At 34.0% G+C, this 19110-nt stretch overlaps 1 protein-coding gene across 49 annotated transcripts in view; it reads left to right on the top strand.

Moving 5' to 3' along the window:
* Window positions 1–3190: 3190 nt before the first annotated feature.
* Window positions 3191–19110, top strand: part of LOC18427957 (pre-mRNA-splicing factor ATP-dependent RNA helicase DEAH1) — a 38247-nt gene continuing 22327 nt past the window's right edge. For 22 of the 49 annotated variants that reach the window (XR_016043081.1, XR_016043082.1, XR_016043079.1 and 19 more), the window contains exons 1-12: window positions 3191–3537; window positions 7782–7931; window positions 8036–8166; window positions 9497–9673; window positions 9773–9850; window positions 11097–11183; window positions 13077–13110; window positions 13264–13318; window positions 13527–13592; window positions 13760–13831; window positions 14198–14261; window positions 14646–14725. Coding sequence is in view for 5 of the 49 variants with exons in the window: in XM_088850018.1 (XP_088706144.1) it covers window positions 7832–7931; window positions 8036–8166; window positions 9497–9673; window positions 9773–9850; window positions 11097–11183; window positions 13077–13110; window positions 13264–13318; window positions 13527–13592; window positions 13760–13831; window positions 14198–14261; window positions 14646–14725 (944 nt within the window). In the remaining 44 variants the exon portion in view is untranslated. Of the gene's footprint in view, window positions 3538–5603; window positions 6483–7781; window positions 7932–8035; window positions 8167–9496; window positions 9674–9772; window positions 9851–11096; window positions 11403–13076; window positions 13111–13263; window positions 13319–13526; window positions 13593–13759; window positions 13832–14197; window positions 14262–14645; window positions 14726–19110 lie in introns of those variants that run through there. The other 27 variants (XR_016043088.1, XR_016043086.1, XR_016043085.1 and 24 more) reach the window with 7 other exon arrangements.

Consider the following 19110-nt stretch of genomic DNA (forward strand, 5'->3'; position numbering starts at 1 on the left):
TATTTTTTAATTTTTTGGGATTTTTCCTAAATTTTTAGGAATTTACCAAGGGTTTTTCCTATTTTTGGTATTTTTAGGCAATTTTCTTAATTTCAAGAATTTCTAAGGTTTTTTTAGTATCTTGTTCTCTCTCCTTTGGGTTAAGGAGCATGAGTATTTACAAGATTCAATTTGGTAATTTTTCCTAAATTTTTTGAAGTTTTTTTCAAAATGTTTTAGATTTATCTTGAAGTTTTATCCTTGTATAATTAAAAAAAACATGTTTACTACATCATCAGATGTGTTGACTACATCATCAGTCCACGTCTGGCCCTGTCGGGCCTATTACAGCTCGGCCCGCGGCCCGACAATTGGGTCTTACAGGGACTAAATTGTTATTTGTTATATATTTTTATCCGTAAGTCCTATTCAGACGATTCTTGGACCGTTGGAAAGCTCTTGTGCTCTACTTCAAATTGGGATAGGATTTGGGCAGTTTTGGTGTAATTAAATTTGAGTCTACTAGGATAATGTGGTCCTAAAGATTCAAAAAACTATAGAATTTGCTTGATTTAAAATGGGGTGTCTACAATATATATAAAAAAACTCTTCCCAATGCCTATAGGCGAAAATGAACAGTGATTTCGCTTACCATTCAAACTTCATCGTGCGGTCCCCCGTTGTCCGGTAGTGTTTCAATTTTTATTTTTGCTCTACAAATCTAAATTACTTGAAATTTGGTGCGTGTAAAAATATGAAAAAAATAATTCACAAAATAATTTGGTCAATTTATATTTTGTGAATTATTTTTTTCATATTTTTATTAGGTGCGTCTCACTAAGATGTACACACGTTTTAAATTTCAAATCATTCCGATTAGTAAAAAAAAGAAAAGAAAATTGAAACACTACCCGAGAACTGTGACTGTGCAATGAAGTTTGGATGGTGATGAGGGCAGAGTTTTGTTAGGCTACACGAATTGGTGGTGCAAACCATAGTTAGCAAGTCGGGGACTATCAATAAATCGGCTCACCATAATATCAAAAACAAATCATTTTTATTTTAAAAAGTCGGATGAAAAAATTGGGAAAACAATACGGATCGCCAAAAATACTTCATATAAAGATATTACTAATATATCATATTAGGCTAAAAAAATCGAAGTAAAAAAATCAGATAAATTTATAATATTAGAAATTTTAAAATTCTAAAAACTAAAAATTATGTCAAAGACATCAATAACTAATTCATCCATAAAAACTTTACTAAACTAATATAATTAAATTAATTAATTTAGATGCCTCGTGACTCTCATCCAATCATCGACTATTAAATACATAATTAACTAGTATATACCAAAAAAAAAGTACGATATAAATCTACCCACTAAATCCTTTAAGAAACATCACACCTACTTATTACTTACCAAAAACAAATATACTATATAAATTTATTCATTAAACACTTAAACTATTACTACGTAAATTCATAAAATACTTAAACGGTGTGGTTTCTATAAGGTTGCAACCTTAAACAATCCAATTAAGACGTACCTTCAAATTGTATCATAATATGTAATTTAAAAATTATTAGGCTTATCTAAAAATCTATTTATATATATAATTATAAAATTTAAAACTTCAAAAATAATTAAAATCAAGTAGTTCCATAACCATATGAAAATATTGAAAATAAACAATCTAGATAATGTATAGCAAAATGCATTATTTTTGAAATTCAATTCTTTTTTTTTATATTCATACATGGCGATATTTAGACGACCAAATTAGAGGTCAACATTAAAACTAACATTTTCTTATGGATTTTTGAGGTAAGGATGCATGTTTGATAATATGAAGTGTTTTCTTGGAATTTAGAACTTCCTAATACTATTCATGTTTTGCAACGCTTTAAAAAACGCCGAGTAAAACCGGACTCGCCCGGTTCGACTCGGAATTCGCGAAAAGGGACCGGATCGGTTGAAAAATCGGAAATCGTCCGGTTCTAGAGAGAACCGGACGATTTCGCACAGTGACTCGCCGATTCACTGTACGGAATCGGCGAGTCCGAACAGTGAATCGGCGAGTCCGTACGGATTTTTTTTTTTTTTTTTTTTGTTTTGTAATCCATGATAGATTTTTTTGTAATACTTGATCGCTTTTTTTGTAATCCATGATCGAATTGTTTTTGTTTTTTTGTAATCCATGATCGAATTTTTTGGTTTTGTGTAACCCATAATAGAATTTTTTGTAATCCATGATCGAAATGTTTGTTTTCTTTTCTTGTAATCCATGATCGCTTTTTTTGTTTTTTTTTTTTTTTTTTGTAACCCATGATAGAATTTTTTGTAATCCATGATCGAATGTTTTGTAATACATGATCGAAATGTTTGTTTTTTTTTTGTAATCCATGATCGAAATGTTTGTTTTTTTTTTTGTAATCCATGATTGAATTTTTTGTTTTTTGCTTTTTTTGTAACCCATGATAGAGTTTTTTGTAATCCATGATTGAATTTTTTGTAATCCATGATCGAACTGTTTTTTTCTTTTTTTGTAATCCACGATTGAATTTTTTGTTTTTGTTTTTTTTGTAATCCATGATCGAATTTTATGTAATCCATGATCGAATTTTATGTAATCCATGATTGAATTTTTTGAAAATTTGTGATTTTTTTTTTTAATCCATGATCGAATTTTTTTTTGTAATCCATGATAGAATTTTTTGAAAATTTGTGATTTTTTTTTTAATCCATGATCGATTTTTTTGAAAATTTGTTATTTTTTTTTTTAATCCATATTATTCAAAGAGAAAATGAGAGAGATGATGATTCTGAGGCCACCCTATCCCAGCCATATTATTCACATATGTGTAGGGATGAGCATGAAATACTGTAAATTAAATGCTGAATAGCGGTTCATACAGGGAAAGAACATATCAATATTCGCATATTCATTCAAAAACATGAAAATTCTTAATGGAGTACCCTCATTTTTTATTGAATTCCTAAAAAACAATATTTATAATGAATTTTAATAATTTTTTCGAATTTTTTTTAAGCTTTATTCCGACCGATTCACCCGATTCTCGATCAGGATCGCCGATTCGTCGATCCGGATAGGTTTTTTGGAAACCCGATCCGGCTCACCGATCCGTTTTTTAAACCATTGATGTTTTGTGTTTGGTAAAAAACGGAAGTAAAATTAAGAACTCCACTGTAGTGTTCATGTTCATATCTTTAAAAAAGTTCCGACCAAAAAGTCGGAAATTGAAAATTAGAAGTTTGGTTAAAACTTCACCCCCGAAAACTTATTTGCCTAGGATTTCTTCTCCTGTACTTCGCTCCCGTTGAGCCACCCCTCTGAGCTTTGATTTTCTTCGTCTTTTTCATCTTTCTCTCTCTGTTCCTCGGATTTATTCTTTGAGCTCTGATCCTTCCTATTGAGCTCTGATCTGTGTTCTTCAACTTTCTCGAGGTATTTGCGTGCCCCCGACTGCCTTAACCACAGAGAAGAGACCATCTTGCGCCTTCTCTTTGCGCCTACGAGCCTCATCACAAAGGTACGTTTCAGTGTTATGTCTCTCCCCGGATTTTTTTTTCTCTCTCTGGTGAAAATGAATCCCACGATTTTTTTTCTGTACGATAAGTTTACTCTCTCTCTCTGGTTTTTTTCTGATTTTACAGATTTTTTGCACATGTTCCTATTTTTTTGTGTTTATTTGGCTCATTGGGTTACCCAGTATAGACTTTGATGAGTTGATTAAGATTTGTCTAAGTTGCAAGGGTTTTTGTTCTCATTTTGGGTTACTCAGCAAGGGTTTTTTGTTCTCACGGCTCTGTTTATTTGAATATGGAGACATTGGTCTGAGTCCTTATTTTTGTAAGAGAATGGTGTCTGAAATTTTGCTTGAATTTGATTTGTTTGAATGAATCGTGAAGAATAGCGTTGTCTCGCTTAAAAAAATCCGAGAAGTTTGATGGGCTGTGCTGATCATCGATTAAAAAAGAATAATTTTGACCTATATTGCACTATTATACTATCCGCTCTCTACTACATCATTAATATGCTTATTGTGGTTTTTGGCCTTTTGAGTTGGATTACTTGTTTTCAGTATTGTGTTCAGCAGGGATTGGAATTCTTTTTTTTTTTTTTTTTTGACATGAGTAGGGATTTCGTATTCTTGGTGCATGGTTTTGTGTTCTCTTTCTGTTTGGTACATGTTGTGGGGTAGTATTGTGTTCAGCAGGGGTTTGGAATTCCCTTTTTTTTTTGAGACATGATTAGGGATTTCGTATTCTTGGTGCATGCTTTTGTGTTCTCTTTTCTGTTTGGTACATGTGGGGTAGTATTGTGTTCAGCAGGGGTTTGGAATTCCCTTTTTTTTTTTTTTTTGGACATTAGTAGGGATTTCGTATTTGGTGCATGCTTTTGTGTTTTCTCTTTCTGTTTGGTACATGTGGTGAGTTAGGAGAGGGAAAATTGGTTTTTTTGGGGCTTGGCTGAAATGTTGGTGGTATCCAACAGTTGGATTTATGCATAGGTGGCTCCTTTGTTGGTTCATGTGTTAAAGGGAAAAGGGGATTGTACTGGGTGATTAGAGGTTCTTGTTGTTCACTTTCGTCATATTTTTTTCTTTCTTATTCATTTTCATAAATCACGGTTGGTGCATTTCTTTGAAGAACCTAGATTAATGAGCTCCTTTCTTTCTTAGTTTTCTGAAAACCTTTGAAGTTTAGTTGCTATTGCTTGCTAGCTTGCTCGCTTTCATTCCTGAATTTGTTCTTCACTCAATGGTTTCATTTGTTCCAAGTATTTATTGAAATTGCTTTGCAATTTTTTTTTTGAAATTTCTTTGATTTACAGCTATGATACACAGCTATGATGTGGGTTTGTTTATATCTTTTAATGCAAAGAAGAAATGCATGAATTACCAACATTATCATTTTCGTCACTCAAAGGTTTCATTTGTTCCAAGTATTTATTGAAATTGCTTTGCTATTTTTTTTTGGAGATTGCTTTGATATACAGCTATGATGTGGGTTCATGAAATCTGATATATTTTTTCTATAATGCACAACTATGATGTGGGTTTGTTTATATCTTTTTATGCAAAGAAGAAATGGATGAATTACCAACATTTTCATTTTCTTCACTCAATGGTTTCATTTGTTCCAAGAGATAACACACAAATGTTGTGTGCCATTATAATATTAGAGAGAGAGAGAACACAAATGTTTTAAGGGACAAACAACAATGTTGTTTTATTGTTGAATGACGTATATTTTTTAGGTTGGGATATAGATGCATTAGTGGTGAATGTAAGTAGTGCTCACGTTATTACAGGTGATTGTTGAATGGGCTGATTTCTTACTGCTTGCATTTTCAATTATGTATGTTTAAACTATTATAGGTTATTGTTGAATGGGCTGGTTTTGTACATGGTTATATATGGATGCATGAATTGTGAATGTTGCTTGACATGCATCACATATTGCCTTAATAGATAACATATAAATGTTGTGTGCTATTATAATCTTAAGAGAGAGAGAGAGAACACACAAATGTTATGTGCATGACTTGTGAATGACATATATTTTTGAATTGTGAATGACGTACATTTTGTAGGTTCGGATATTGATGCATCAGTGGTGAATGTAAGTAGTGCTCAAGTTATTATAGAAAAATAATATTGTAATTTACTTTCAATTGATATTGTATTCCAAAAAATAATATTCTACAAATTAATAAAAAATAAATAATATCTAGGTCTCAATTTTAACATTTACATCTTTCCTATTATTTAAAGCTAATCCAATACAGATACCCAGTTCTTCTTTAACTTCCCAGGAGGTTATCAAACACAGAAACCAGGAACTTCTTAAGTTCCCAGGAGGTTATCAAACACAGACACCATGAACTTCTTAACTTCCCAGGGATGCTATCAAACACAGAAACCAGTAACTTCTTTAGGAACTACTAATGTGTAGTTCTTCAAGAACTTCCAATTTACAGTTCATGAACTTGCTTCCAGTTATCAAACAGGTAATTGAAAATAGGCTCCTAGAAATTTGGGTTTCACATCTCTGTGTTTACGGTTTAGAGGGGAAGAGAAGAAAATAGGCGCTGGGCTCATAGCCATTAGGGTTTATAAAGAGAGAAGAAGTAGAAAAAGTTCATCGGCTTTGGTTTATAGAGAGAGGAGAAGGAAGAAGGAAGAAGGAAGAAGAAAGAGTTCATCGGCTTCACAAACTCTAATGCCCTAATGGAAGAGGCCCTAACTGATTTTTAGAGAGAGAAAAGGAAGATGGGATGCTGATTTGGGATAGTTTGAAGAGGATTTTTCTCTCTGATTTGAGTTGTTGTTTGAGAGAAAACCTTAATTATACTGATTTGTGAAGAGGCCCTAACTGATTTTTTGAGAGAGAAAAGGAAGAGGGTTTTTCATTTTGTTGGGGAAACATGAAGCAGAGCTGAAGGATTAGGTTTGGGGGATTGCTTGCTCTTGTAAGTTTACAGTTTACAATATATTGTTTATCTTTCTTATCACATAATCAAAAACAAAATATTGATTACTTGGTCTTGTACTCACACTCTCTGCTTCTCATTCGTCCGTAAAAGACTATGTTTTGAGCTCTAATTTGTGCCATTAACATTATTTTCATAAAAACAATTATCACAAATAACAACAGAAATCTGCATGTATATGATTTTCTTTATACAATGATTTACTTTACGAAATGATTTGCTTTAAACAATATTATTTCATTTACACAATGACAATCCTGTAAGTTTACAGTTTACACTATATTGTTTATCTTTTTTATCACATAATCAAAAACAAAATATTGTTTACTTGGTCCTGTACTCACACTCTCTGCTTCTCATTCGTCAGTAAAAAAACTATGTTTTGAGCTCTTATTTGTGCCATATACATTATTTTCATAAAAACAATTATCACAAATAATAACAGAAATCTGCATGTATATGATTTTTTTACACAATGATTTACTTTACGAAATGATTTGCTATAAACAGTATTATTTCATTTGCACAATGATTTTCCATAATAACAACTTTGTTTAAATTTTTAAAAAAAGGGAAAAAAAAATTCATACTTTCAATCTGCAACTGTGGCTTTGAAGAACACAGTGGGGATAAAATTTCTATTTTAGGTTTTTTTTGAAATAATATTTTTTTTCAAAAGCATGAAAGTAGCAATGGCCGCAATACCATTAAAGTGCTCCACATTTTTGGACACTAAAATACCATTGAATTGTAATACAAAATTTTTCAAGTAGGGGCATTTTGGGTCATTAAGAAGGATAGAATGGATATTTTTATAAGAAAATAGTGGCATTCTATCAGTAGTTAAAAACAATTAATGCATCTTGTGGGTGATGCACACACCATATTGGTGATGTCATTGTCCACTATTGTTAATAAATGCTTTTGATTCTATTAGGAATTTCTAGTTTACTCTTAACTAAGAAGAGATCTATTGGTTCCAGAGATCTAGGATAAAGTGGTTAAAATTGGGAGACCTTAACACTGCTTTTTTCCATCGTATAGCTAATTGTCGTCAAAGGGGCAACACCATCTCGGTGCTCAAAGTTAACAACAGCTATTTGACCCAACCAGCACAAATTGAGCACGCCATCGTAGAGTTCTTTCAAACTCTATATTCTAGCCCCACTGGCCCGAGGCCTAGAATGGCTGATCTCGATTTCCTGTCATTAACTGAGAACCTAGCAGCTTCAATAGAGCAACCTTTTTAATGAGATTTTCGCTTTAATCCTTTGACAGGTACTTAAATTGAATAGTAGATTATACATCACTAGCTTTTTCTCGAAATCATGGGACACGAAGATAATTTGAGGACTTGGGTTTCTGACAAATTGTACTCAGTTTTGGGCTACTCCCAACCAGCAGTGGTCTCTTTTATCATCGGATTGGGTTAGTATCAAGATATCCTGCATTTATGAGAATTGTATTGTAGTTCCCAAATTTTAAAATGGGTTGTTGTGTCCTAGTATAATATATATTGTTGAAATATGCAGCCAAGAAAGCTTCTTCACCAGCTGATGCTGCCTCCAAGCTTAAAGAATTCGGGTTTCCTGCATCTGCCGAAACCCATGAATTTGCAAAAGAAATTTATATGAAAGTACCACACAAGGCAGCGGGTTTGAATGTAAGCCATTTGTTGTTGCTTTTCCTATTATTTATATTTTCAAGTGATTAGCGGTATCATCATTGTGTATGTTTGCCTTGCTATACCTCTGGTGGGAAAGTTCTTCTCTCTCATAAAGTTGGCTACACTATAGCTCCTCTTTTCGTGTAACTATATGCCTGCCGCATATTAGATGAAAAGTTAATATATCATGAAGTTTACGAAGAAAGAGGCTAGTGTATGTGCAAGGCTAAATCTTCTTAGTTTTTTTCGTGTATTTCTTTATTATGTGCCTTTTCCATTCATTAATGGGTGATGGAGTATAATTGCTACCAATTAAGAACCTTGAAATTGTCCTTTTCAAATTTAATATCAAAATTATATGAATAATATGTACATTTATTTGAAGCTACTGAGTATTTTTGTTGATAAGTTATAATAAAGATGAAATTGATATTGACAAGAAGAATCAACTTGACACTGACAAAAAAAGAAAAAAATTTGACAAGGAGTTGATATTCTACATAATAAATAATTTTTTATTACAAGACTTCTTCATGGCTTTCTTTATGGGCTATTATATGGTTCAATATGAAGATCTGATGATGCATTCTATGTTATTCGGCAAAGACTATCTACCTAAGCTCCTTTTGCTTCAAAATGCCACTTCCATTTGCCCAACAATTTCAATAACTGCTCCAAGCTGCTAACTTCTTTGGGCAGCAAACCTCTTTAAATTTGAGTTATTAGACCAAACGAGTGTGAGAACACTCATCTCCATGACTCCGAATAAGCTCTTATGGTAGTCGGCAACATTAGGCATCACACATCAAAATCTGGAAATAAGGGCTGTAAAAAGACTGTAATCCGGTGCGGCTCCTGCCTATGTGGGGTCCGGGAGGGACATCAAAATCTGGAAATGTTGTGTATAAACTGAGAACGGGAAATTGGTTGAACCCCAAGACGTGTAATGAACTCTTTGATTATGCAAAACCTGTTGCCCCATGTCTAAGGACCCTTAAGTGCCAAAGCAGCCTCTAGGAGAAACATCCTATACATGACAATTATTTTGAGCATTTCAGACGATTGTTACTTTTGTATTCTGAACCTGCTTCTTTTAGGTTTCAACTTTTCCCCATGTATGCGGGATTGCAGCTCTTTCATGGAGTCACTTTGATTCTTTCACCTAAATTTGTGTTTAAATTTATCTTTCTAGGTCAACTATAAAGGCTCCTAGAGAAATGTGTTAATTTTTATGGCTATATTCAATTTTTATGGAAATGGAGGTAGGAATTAACTTCTGGGGCTATGAATGACGCTGCATCATTTTTTGCCCATATATTTATGCCAGAGTTATCAAAAAGCAGAGAAAGAAGCTGCTATGTTGGTCAAGAAGCAGCAGGAGTATGCACTTCTAGATGCTGATGATGAAGATGACCCAGAACCACCTCTTCCGGTGGCACCCAAGTCAAGACAGAAGCAGATTAGGAAGAAAAGACAGATTGAAGACGACGATGATGATGATGAGGTGTGGACCTGAATATTGATGATAAATGATTCTCGTTTTTTTTATTGATAAATGCACATTGACATTTTTTTTTTGACTTCATTGAGCTTTATGTTGTAGGACATTCTTCAAAATACCAAGGAGAGACGTGTTAAGAAGCACACCACTGAAGGAGAAAGTGAAGATGACTCCTCTGAGGTATGTGATTCACATTGAACTAGGTTTCCATGTTTATCACTATCTTAATAACAGATGCATTTTATTAGTAATAAGACATGCAGTTTTGAGATATGAAACCACCTTTGTTTTTGATATTCTATTGTGAGATATGAAAACATTGAGTGAGGCCTTTCTGGAAATTGGTATGTCTTCTTTTTTGAACTACTCATCTATTTATAAACGAATAATATTTTCTAAAGATGTGACGTATCACAAGTTTTACAATGAAACAGAAAGTTTCAAAACTACTTAGCTGGCATAAGACACTGAAACCCAACCTAGGTTTTATTCTTATTTGATGAGAAACATGTTTTACATATTTCATAAATAACTATTATATTTGAATTAACTAATAAAATCCCATGATTACGCTTTCAAGATCACATTAATTTGGAAAAGACTATCCCACTTCCTGTTTTGTAGCCTTTGAGCTTTTCTTTGAGGTTGATGTCTTATGATGTTAATTGTTAACATAATGTCACAACACTATGATATTCCAACTATTTTTAAACTTTTTTATACCTGTTTGTATATTCCCTTAGCTTCTAATGCTGTATAACCAAAATTCCTTTTCTCTACTCATTGTTTGATTTGTCGACGGCTGCATGCTTGACAATTTTTTCTGATCTGCTTGTCATTTGGTTCATGAATTTTCTTGTTCGAGGTTTAAAATTTTAGATTTAAAAGAGTTTCTGCTGGAGGTTTTAATCAGCAATTTAATCTTTAGACTGAATATTGGCCACACTATGTGACTCCAAAAAGAAATGGAATTGTAGCTGAACTTGGGTCCAAATTAGGTGATCTTTTCTCTTAAAAAAGAAGGGAAAATGATCTCTTTTAGGGTCTGTAACTTGAGGAAATTCTAGTTTGTTGGGAAATTCTTCTTAGTTTATAGTTGCGCATGCATATCTTTTCTTGTCCTAGTATTTGTATGTTACACATAGACATTTTGTGTTCTTGCACTTGTTTTTTAATGCATGCATGCCTTTAAGGAGGCGGACTCATGCAATTATTGGGATACCTGTTTTACATTTGTAGCCTGAGAAATCTGGCATGCATCTCTTATTTTATGCTTATACCCGTAGCTATCATGTGTCTTTATGGTTGCACGATTTTTGAAACCTTTTATGTAAAAGAAAAGTCAGTTGATTCTTAATACATGCATGGCTCTTGGAGGAAATTGATTCAATCCAATTATTGTGTTTTCTGATATATGTGTTAACAGTCTGAGGAATCAAGGAGAATTGATCAGCAAGAGCGTGCAAAATTGGAGAAAAGGCTAAGAGAAAAAGATGCAGCACGGACACGTAAGGTGAGCAAAAACTGCACGAACTGCTTGTCTTCTTAATGAGTTTATGTCTGCAGTATTGGTGTTAGGGGCGGCAATGGACCCGGACGCGACCTGGGACCTGACGTCCAGACCATAGTTGTTGGGTATGGGAACGGGAGCGGTTCTGGGATCGGGGGCGGGATCATTGAAGCTATACTGAAGATCCTTGTGTTAGGGATCGATGCCCGTACAGTCTCTAAGGTAGGGATTGAGGTCCATGTGTGTTGGGGATCGAGCTCCCTTCTTACATAGGATCAAGAATTATTATATAAGAGTGCGAGATCCTATATGTAAGAAGTGAAGTTCCTAAGGGCATCTTTATGAGTTTCTTAACTCAAGGAGTGCATCATTAGTAAAAGTGATCCAACATATTATGGAGCGAGGAATAACTTTTATAGGAGCGAGCTCCATTTTCTTAGAACATGAGTTCTTCGTGTAGGTTTGAATAAGGATCCATGGCTTTAAATTGTAGCTCCAGCTTTGTTGACCAATAACATGTACGCTTAGTCTTCTATGAAATAAATAAGGAACTTTGAAATAATCCATTATTCATTATATTAATATAGTAGATAGATCATTTCATTAAATAATTTATGACATTCTAAATAGTTATGTAATGAAATACAACCCAACACCATATATACATGAAATAATTGTGTTGTTGGTATTGCTTTCTAAAAAGGTGAGTACTCATTATTGAGGATTGTGAACAATTATTTCATCATCATCATCATTATAGCCTTTTCCCAATTAATTGGGGTTGGCTACACGAATCCTGGTCCGCCATTCTGCTTTATTAAAAGGTCATACCCTCAGTGAGGCCATAAGTCCCCATATCTTTCCCGAACTCTTCCAACCACGTCCTTTTGGGCATCGCGAGCAATTATTTACTGATGTAAAATTATCATAAAATATCGTAACTATTGATGTAAAATTATCAAATTGTCATAAAATATCAGTGGGCGAGGATTTGCCTTGCAAGAATGGACCGGGGAGAGAGAGCAACGTCCAAAACTTTGGCTTTGCAATTTACCATCCAATATCAGGATTTTACAAACACTTGAAGGGGGCAAAGAGATATTACATCATTTCACTCTTGCGATCCCATATTGGTGGGATCTGGATGCTATATATGGCAATGCTTGCGTTCCGTTATTTTGGAATCTAGATCCCAATACACTCTGGAACGTGAACCATACGAATAGGGATCTAGATCTTGTAATGTTTAGGAGCGTCAAATTAAATTATAAGGAACTTGCTCTCTTACAAGATGGAGCGAGATCCCGAAAACACTAAATTGAGTTTCAGATGAGATCCGCTCTGGGATCGAGAAAATCGAAGTTCTGCAAGGGATCGCCAAGCAAGGGAGGCAATCCTAGTAACTACGGTCTAGACCCGACCTGGGTCCGAGTGGGTTCAATCCCGTTGGGTCCGGGTCCAAATATTGGACCAAAACACCATTCGGGTCCGGGTCCATGTGGATCCCACCTGACCTGAATAGCGTTATTATATAAATAATATTTAATATATAATATTATAATAAAATTTAAATAAATACAACTATATATTTTTAATTAAAATATTTAAATGATACATGTATATATTAACATAATTTTTAAATAATATTCAAACAATACAATTTGGTCCAATCGGAGTCAGGTCCTGGTCCGGACAGACCCGATCCAACCCGTTGCCACCCCTAATCGGTGTAGTGACAACTTTTTCACCTTTTATATTTGGGTCAGTTCGTGCTGCATATTTCAGTTCGTGCTGCATATTTTTCTACCTTTCTAGGATTTGTGGATTTTGCATGGCTTTTCTTTCTCTATTTTGGTTTAAATTTCAACAGAATTTGACTTCTGGCTTTTGTTGTAGACTACGGAGCCAACATTATCGAGGAAAGAGCAAGGTAGACTTTCTTGGTTCAAGGTTGTGTTGCTTCTAGAACCCATAAAAGGAATCTTAAATAAGAAAACTTATATGACTGAAAGAAACATTGTGTCATTTTCAGTTTTTCCCTTTTTTTTTATTCTGATACTGACCTCATAAAATTGTTTCACAGAGGAGGCGATTCGGAGAGCTAAAGCTTTGGAGCAGAATGATCTTGCAACTTTAAGGTTCGTTTAACCTTCAACTGGAGTTAGAGGAATCTTTCTCTTGATTTTTCCGGCTTTATGTTCGTGTGTTAAAGATTGTAGTTTGAAAACTCATTGCTCAACAACTCATAACTCTCTCTCCATCTTCTTTTGTTTTTTTCTTCTAGTTGGGGTGCTCATATCATTTTTAGTATAAATCGTGGGATGTCTAATCCTTTATTCTTTAAAGTTTCAGACAAGTTTCCAGACAGGAATATCTGAAGAAAAGGGAACAGAAGAAACTGGAGGAGTTGAGGTAAAATATAGAGATAGTTATCATATTAACTGTGATTTATTTTCCATGTTTTAACTTTCAAGTGTAAATTTTCTTTTGATGATTTAGAAACAGACATTTGATGTGAAGATTTTATTTGCTATAGGTATTCTGTATCCCAGTTCTAAATTTTTTGCATGGTGTACCAGGGATGATATTGAAGATGAGCAGTATCTCTTTGAGGGAGTAAAACTGACAGAGGATGAGCTTCGTGAGTTGAGGTACCTAGATCACTAACTTGTTTAAGAAGGCCTTTTCTATTTTTCAAACCGAGGGATCTTCTGCAATACCTTTCCAAATTAGACTGTTGTCCCTTTATGTGTTTCCCTTGGTGCAGCAATTAGTTTTCTTTTGTCTTTTTCAATTATTGAAAACTGAAAACCATGATTTAATGGTTTAACCATGAATCTATTGACTATCAAGAAAGGTTTGAACATTATGTCAGGCTAAAAGTATTTAAGCACGTAAAATGAGACCAATACTTGAACTTCCGAATGTGTTATTATATTTTTTGTGGGTCGGTTTAATGCTCCACAGTTTTTTGAGAAGTGATTAATATATTGTACTTTGAAAATTTGGTTATGCAGATATAAGAAAGAGGTATACGAGCTAGCCAAAAAACGGGCAGATGATGTGGATGATATTACTGAGGTGAGTAGTGATTTATGTCAAGTTCTAAACTTTTGATTGCTTAATATCAATGCATGCTCATTTGAGCCAAATACTTGGAAATAGGCATCTGCATAGTGCCTTCTGTAGTAAACCACAACTAGGGGATGAGGTTTCGTTTATTCAATTTAATCAGCATATTTTTTGTTCTTTTTAATCTTCATGGTCAATTCCGATTCTTGATTAGTATTGGACAATCTTCATATCTGTATTGGTTAGCTGCTAAGCATGAAGTATGAGCCCATGATGTATTATTTGATGCTAAAAATCTGCATTCAACTTGGCTATGAACTTTTTTTCCAGGACAATATGTCCAAATAATTTCTATAGGACAGAATGTAATATCAAGTTTGTTTGGGAGTGCAGTACAGAATGCCTGATGCCTATGACCAGGAAGGAGGTGTCAGTCAGGACAAAAGATTTGCAGTAGCCATCCAGCGTTACAGGTCAGTCTATTAGTTTTGTCTTTATAAGCCATTTGTTATTATTCATTTTTCTCCTTGCAACTCTTTATATATCCATCTAATGCGTGCACATGTGCGTGCGCTTGTGTGTGTGTGAGGATTTTGTCATCCTCAGTTATTGTTTTACATCGTCTGCCCTCCTGATAAAACATGCTAGGGGCTCTTTTTTGCCGTCAAATTTTGCAAACACCTATCTCATCCTGGTGAACAATCTCATGAGAAAGTTTTGAAAAAGAGCCGTAGGAGTTTTTTTTTTCCCTACTCTCATGGAATGGTTGGATTGGAGCCTTGTTTTCATATTGCTTTTAATATCTAAAAATAAAAAGGTTGGATTGAAGCCTGAGGGAAATTGTTTAACCCCAAAATTTTTAGATGGTCTTATATCACCAGACGAAAAAATTTGATTTTTGAGTTCTTTAAGACCCAGATCTAAGGGCAGGATTTTTTTAAGCATGTCCATGGTGCAACTTTTATTTTTAAAACAGATTAGGCACTAGGATGGGCAGGGAACATCCCAAAATTTTGGGGTTGTGAGGATCCTCCTAACCTTTGTTTTTTTTGCCAAGGGTGGAAACAGTTCTCACTCATAGGATGAAAATACACACCCACACACACACACAGATGCAGATATGCATACAATGAGCAAGCATAAAGAAGTAAAGAAAAGCAGGGCTCCATCATTGATACGTTAGTAATGGCTCAAGGTCACAAAATTCGGAGCATGTCAAGGGCTGAAGTCACAAAACACACGCTTCATCTAGGAGGCTGACCTACGGAGCTTTAGTTCTTAGGAGTAGATAATGATAAGAAAACAAGAAGACGGAAAAGTGTTATCTTCAAGATTATTCATCCTCTCTCACTAGCACAGAGAATGGCCATTGAATTGTTCTCACCCTCTCTTTCAACTTCATGGTTTTCAACGGGCCTACATGTCTCACCAAAAGAAACTCGCCCCAGTGGGCTGAGAAGGAATAAATGCCACTTGTTTCCCTTTCAGACATCCAAACCCAAGTAGCCAAAAGATTTTTACTGTCCATTTATTCCCTCTTGGGTAAAACCTAATCTAAGAGTACTTTTAGGAAATTTTTGGGATGTAACCTCCTCAACCCATATGTTGAACTCATGAAAAAGAAAATTCCAGATCACATTCTCTAAAATAATGCCTTAAGGTTGAATAGAAACCATCCAATTTTTGAAATGTGAGATCTAAGTGTTAGAAAACTCATTTTACTTCCTTTGAACATAATCATCTTGTGATTTAGGTGGTTCCCAAAATTTCGGATAAAAAAAATTTCCCACGTCTTCTGCTTGAGAAATAAATTATAGTATACTCTTGCTGGAGCATAGTATAATATATATATATATATATATATATATATATATATATATATATATATATATATATATATATATATATATAAATGCTGCGATTAGCCCATTAGCTCATATGAACGTATGAGCCCAACTGCCTAGATTGAATCTGGGTCGATCTGACGGTCACCATTTCATTTCGTATTTGAATTTTAATTTTTTTTTTTACGAATCCAAATAGCTTGAAATTTTAGGCGTTCATTTTTCTCATCAAAGCGCACCTAATAAAAATATTTAAAAAATAATTCATAAACATAAATTAACCAAAATACCCTCAAAAGGGTAAAAATAATTCTCAAAAACTAAATTGACTAAAATACCTCAGAAACTTTTCAAGGGTATTTTGGTTAATTTATTTCTTACAAATTATTATTTTTATATTTTTATTAGATTCTCCTATTTTTGAAAAGTACACGCCTAAAATTTCAAGTCATTTGGATTTGTAGAAAAAATTAAAATTCAAACATGAAACGCGGTCGTGACCATCAAATCGGCCCAGATTCAATTTAGGCCGTTAGGCTTATATGAGCTAGTGGGCTAATCTCATCATTTTCCATATATATATATATGAAAAATGACCTTGTGAGACCCTCCCACACCCATGTGTGTAGGACCTCAAAGGATCACCATTAAATTTGGCACAAATCTTAGAAAAGTCAAGTCCCATACCTATGTGATAACTTTTCTAGAGATCTGTACAAATTTAATGGTGATCTTTTGGGGTCCTACACACATGGGTGTGGGAGGGTCTCATAGGATCATTGCTATATATATATATATATATATATATATATATATATATATATATATATATATATATATATATATATATATAAAATATATGTGGAAGATACTACAAAACACCTATAGGCAAAATGAACAATGATTTCGCCTACCCTCATCACCATCCAAAGTTCATCGCACGATCACGATTGTTCGGTAGTGTTTCATTTTTCATTTTTTTTCTACAAATCGAAATGATCTGAACTTTGGAGCGGGTGCCCATAAAAAATAGGCGAATCTATGAAAAATATCAAAAAATATTTTACATGAAATAAATTGACCAAAATATCCCTGAAAAGTCATTTATTTCATGTAAATTTCAGAAAGAAAGTTTACATGAAATAAATGATCCATTCCTTATACGAACTGACTGATATTTTATAATTGTATAATTATACAAATGACTGGTTAACCAGGCTCTGATACCATAACATGCACAAGCACTTTAAAGCACAATGAGAATATAAACTATAAACAAATATAAGTAAAAAGATCTAACAAATCTATTTAAGTAAAACAAACTTACATGGTAAGATACGCAGACGATAAGATGTATAGCTGGTAAGATGCACAGTTAAGTGATAGACCACTGGATATACATGCACACTTTTACATTCAAAGCACAAAGCACACTCTTACACTCAAAAGCACCACGCACGCTCCAACTGACCATACCTCTTATGGGAGAGGCTTCCCTTATTTATAGACTGAAGGCCGGACTTCAAAATAAGATTTTGGAATCCGTTGAATTATTGCACGGACACACCGACATTACAGTAGAAAGGTGAATTATTGTACGAACGCACTGACACTACAGTAGAAAGGTATTTATATGGGCGTTAGTTACAGTGAAAGATGAATAGTAATATTCTGGATGTCAGCCATCCAGATGAGTATCAACCACTTATTACGGGACACGTGTCCTGGATATGGGTGGAGTCGTCCAGATCCCTCTTATGAATTAAAGACGCCGACCATAGTAGTTTATATTCTCATTGTGCTTTAAAGTGCTTGTGCATGTTATGGTATCAGAGTCTGGTTAACCTTACAGTGGTATAACTGTACTATTAGTAGTAAGCTGAACTATTAAGTAAGAGTGAGAAATCTACAAAGTTAGTTCAAAGTCGCTGTGACCCAAAGATTACTAAGGCTAGGAAGAGCCAGGAAAGTGTAGGGACTGTTTCCAGTTGACTCGAACTAAATGGCAAATTTTATCGGATCATTATCTAATAGATCTGCTGCTACTAGTAATACACTTCGTGTTAATAATAGAGAAGAAGTTATAATAGATAATATAGAGAAACAAATTCCAAATTGGAATATACCAAAAGTACCTATAACAGATGTTTATAGTAAGGGGACTTTTGATTTCAAAAGTAGTTTTTCCATAAAACAATTGAAAAAAGTATTTCTGTTATGAAAACTCAAGACAAATTTCAATTCTGAAGAATATTCTTCAGTTCTGAAGAATACCTATAACAAATGTTTATAGTAAGGGGACTTTTGATTTCAAAAGTAGTTTTTCCATAAAAACAATTGAAAAAAGTATTTTTGTTATGGAAATTCAAAACAAATTTCAATTCTGAAGAATAATTTGCTGCCAATTTTTTTGGTATTTTGGTCAATTTTTTTTGTGAATTATTTTTTTTATATTTTTATTAGGTGCACCTTACTAAGATGTATACACGCTCCAAATTTTAGATTATTCCGATTTGTAGAAAAAAAATGAAACACTACTGGACAACCGTAACATTGCGATGAACTTTGGATTGTGATGAGGGTAGGCGAAATCACTGTTCATTTTCGCCTATAGGCGTTGGGAAGACTTTTCCTATATATATATATATATATTTATATATATGAGTAATGATCTTATAGGACCCTCCCCCACCAATGTGTGTAGGATCTTAAAGGATCACCATTAAAGTTGGCACGGATCTCTAGAAAAATTATCACATGGATGTGGGATTTGACTTTTCTATAGATCCGTGCCAAATTTAATGGTGATCCTTTGGCGTCCTACACACATGGGTGGGGGAGGGTCCTATAGAATCATTTCGCTATATATATATGGGAAAAGATCATATCTGCCCACGGGCTGACAGCTACAATGTCAGCCAACGGCCCAGATTGAATCTGGACCCAATCCAATGATCATGACCTCATTTCGTATTTGAATTTTCATTTGTTTTATACAAATTCAAATCACTTGA

The sequence above is a fragment of the Amborella trichopoda genome, chromosome 10 (genome assembly GCF_054954075.1).
Source record: "Amborella trichopoda isolate Santa Cruz 75 chromosome 10, AtrichopodaSantaCruz75HAP2 v2.0, whole genome shotgun sequence".
NCBI lineage: Eukaryota > Viridiplantae > Streptophyta > Magnoliopsida > Amborellales > Amborellaceae > Amborella > Amborella trichopoda.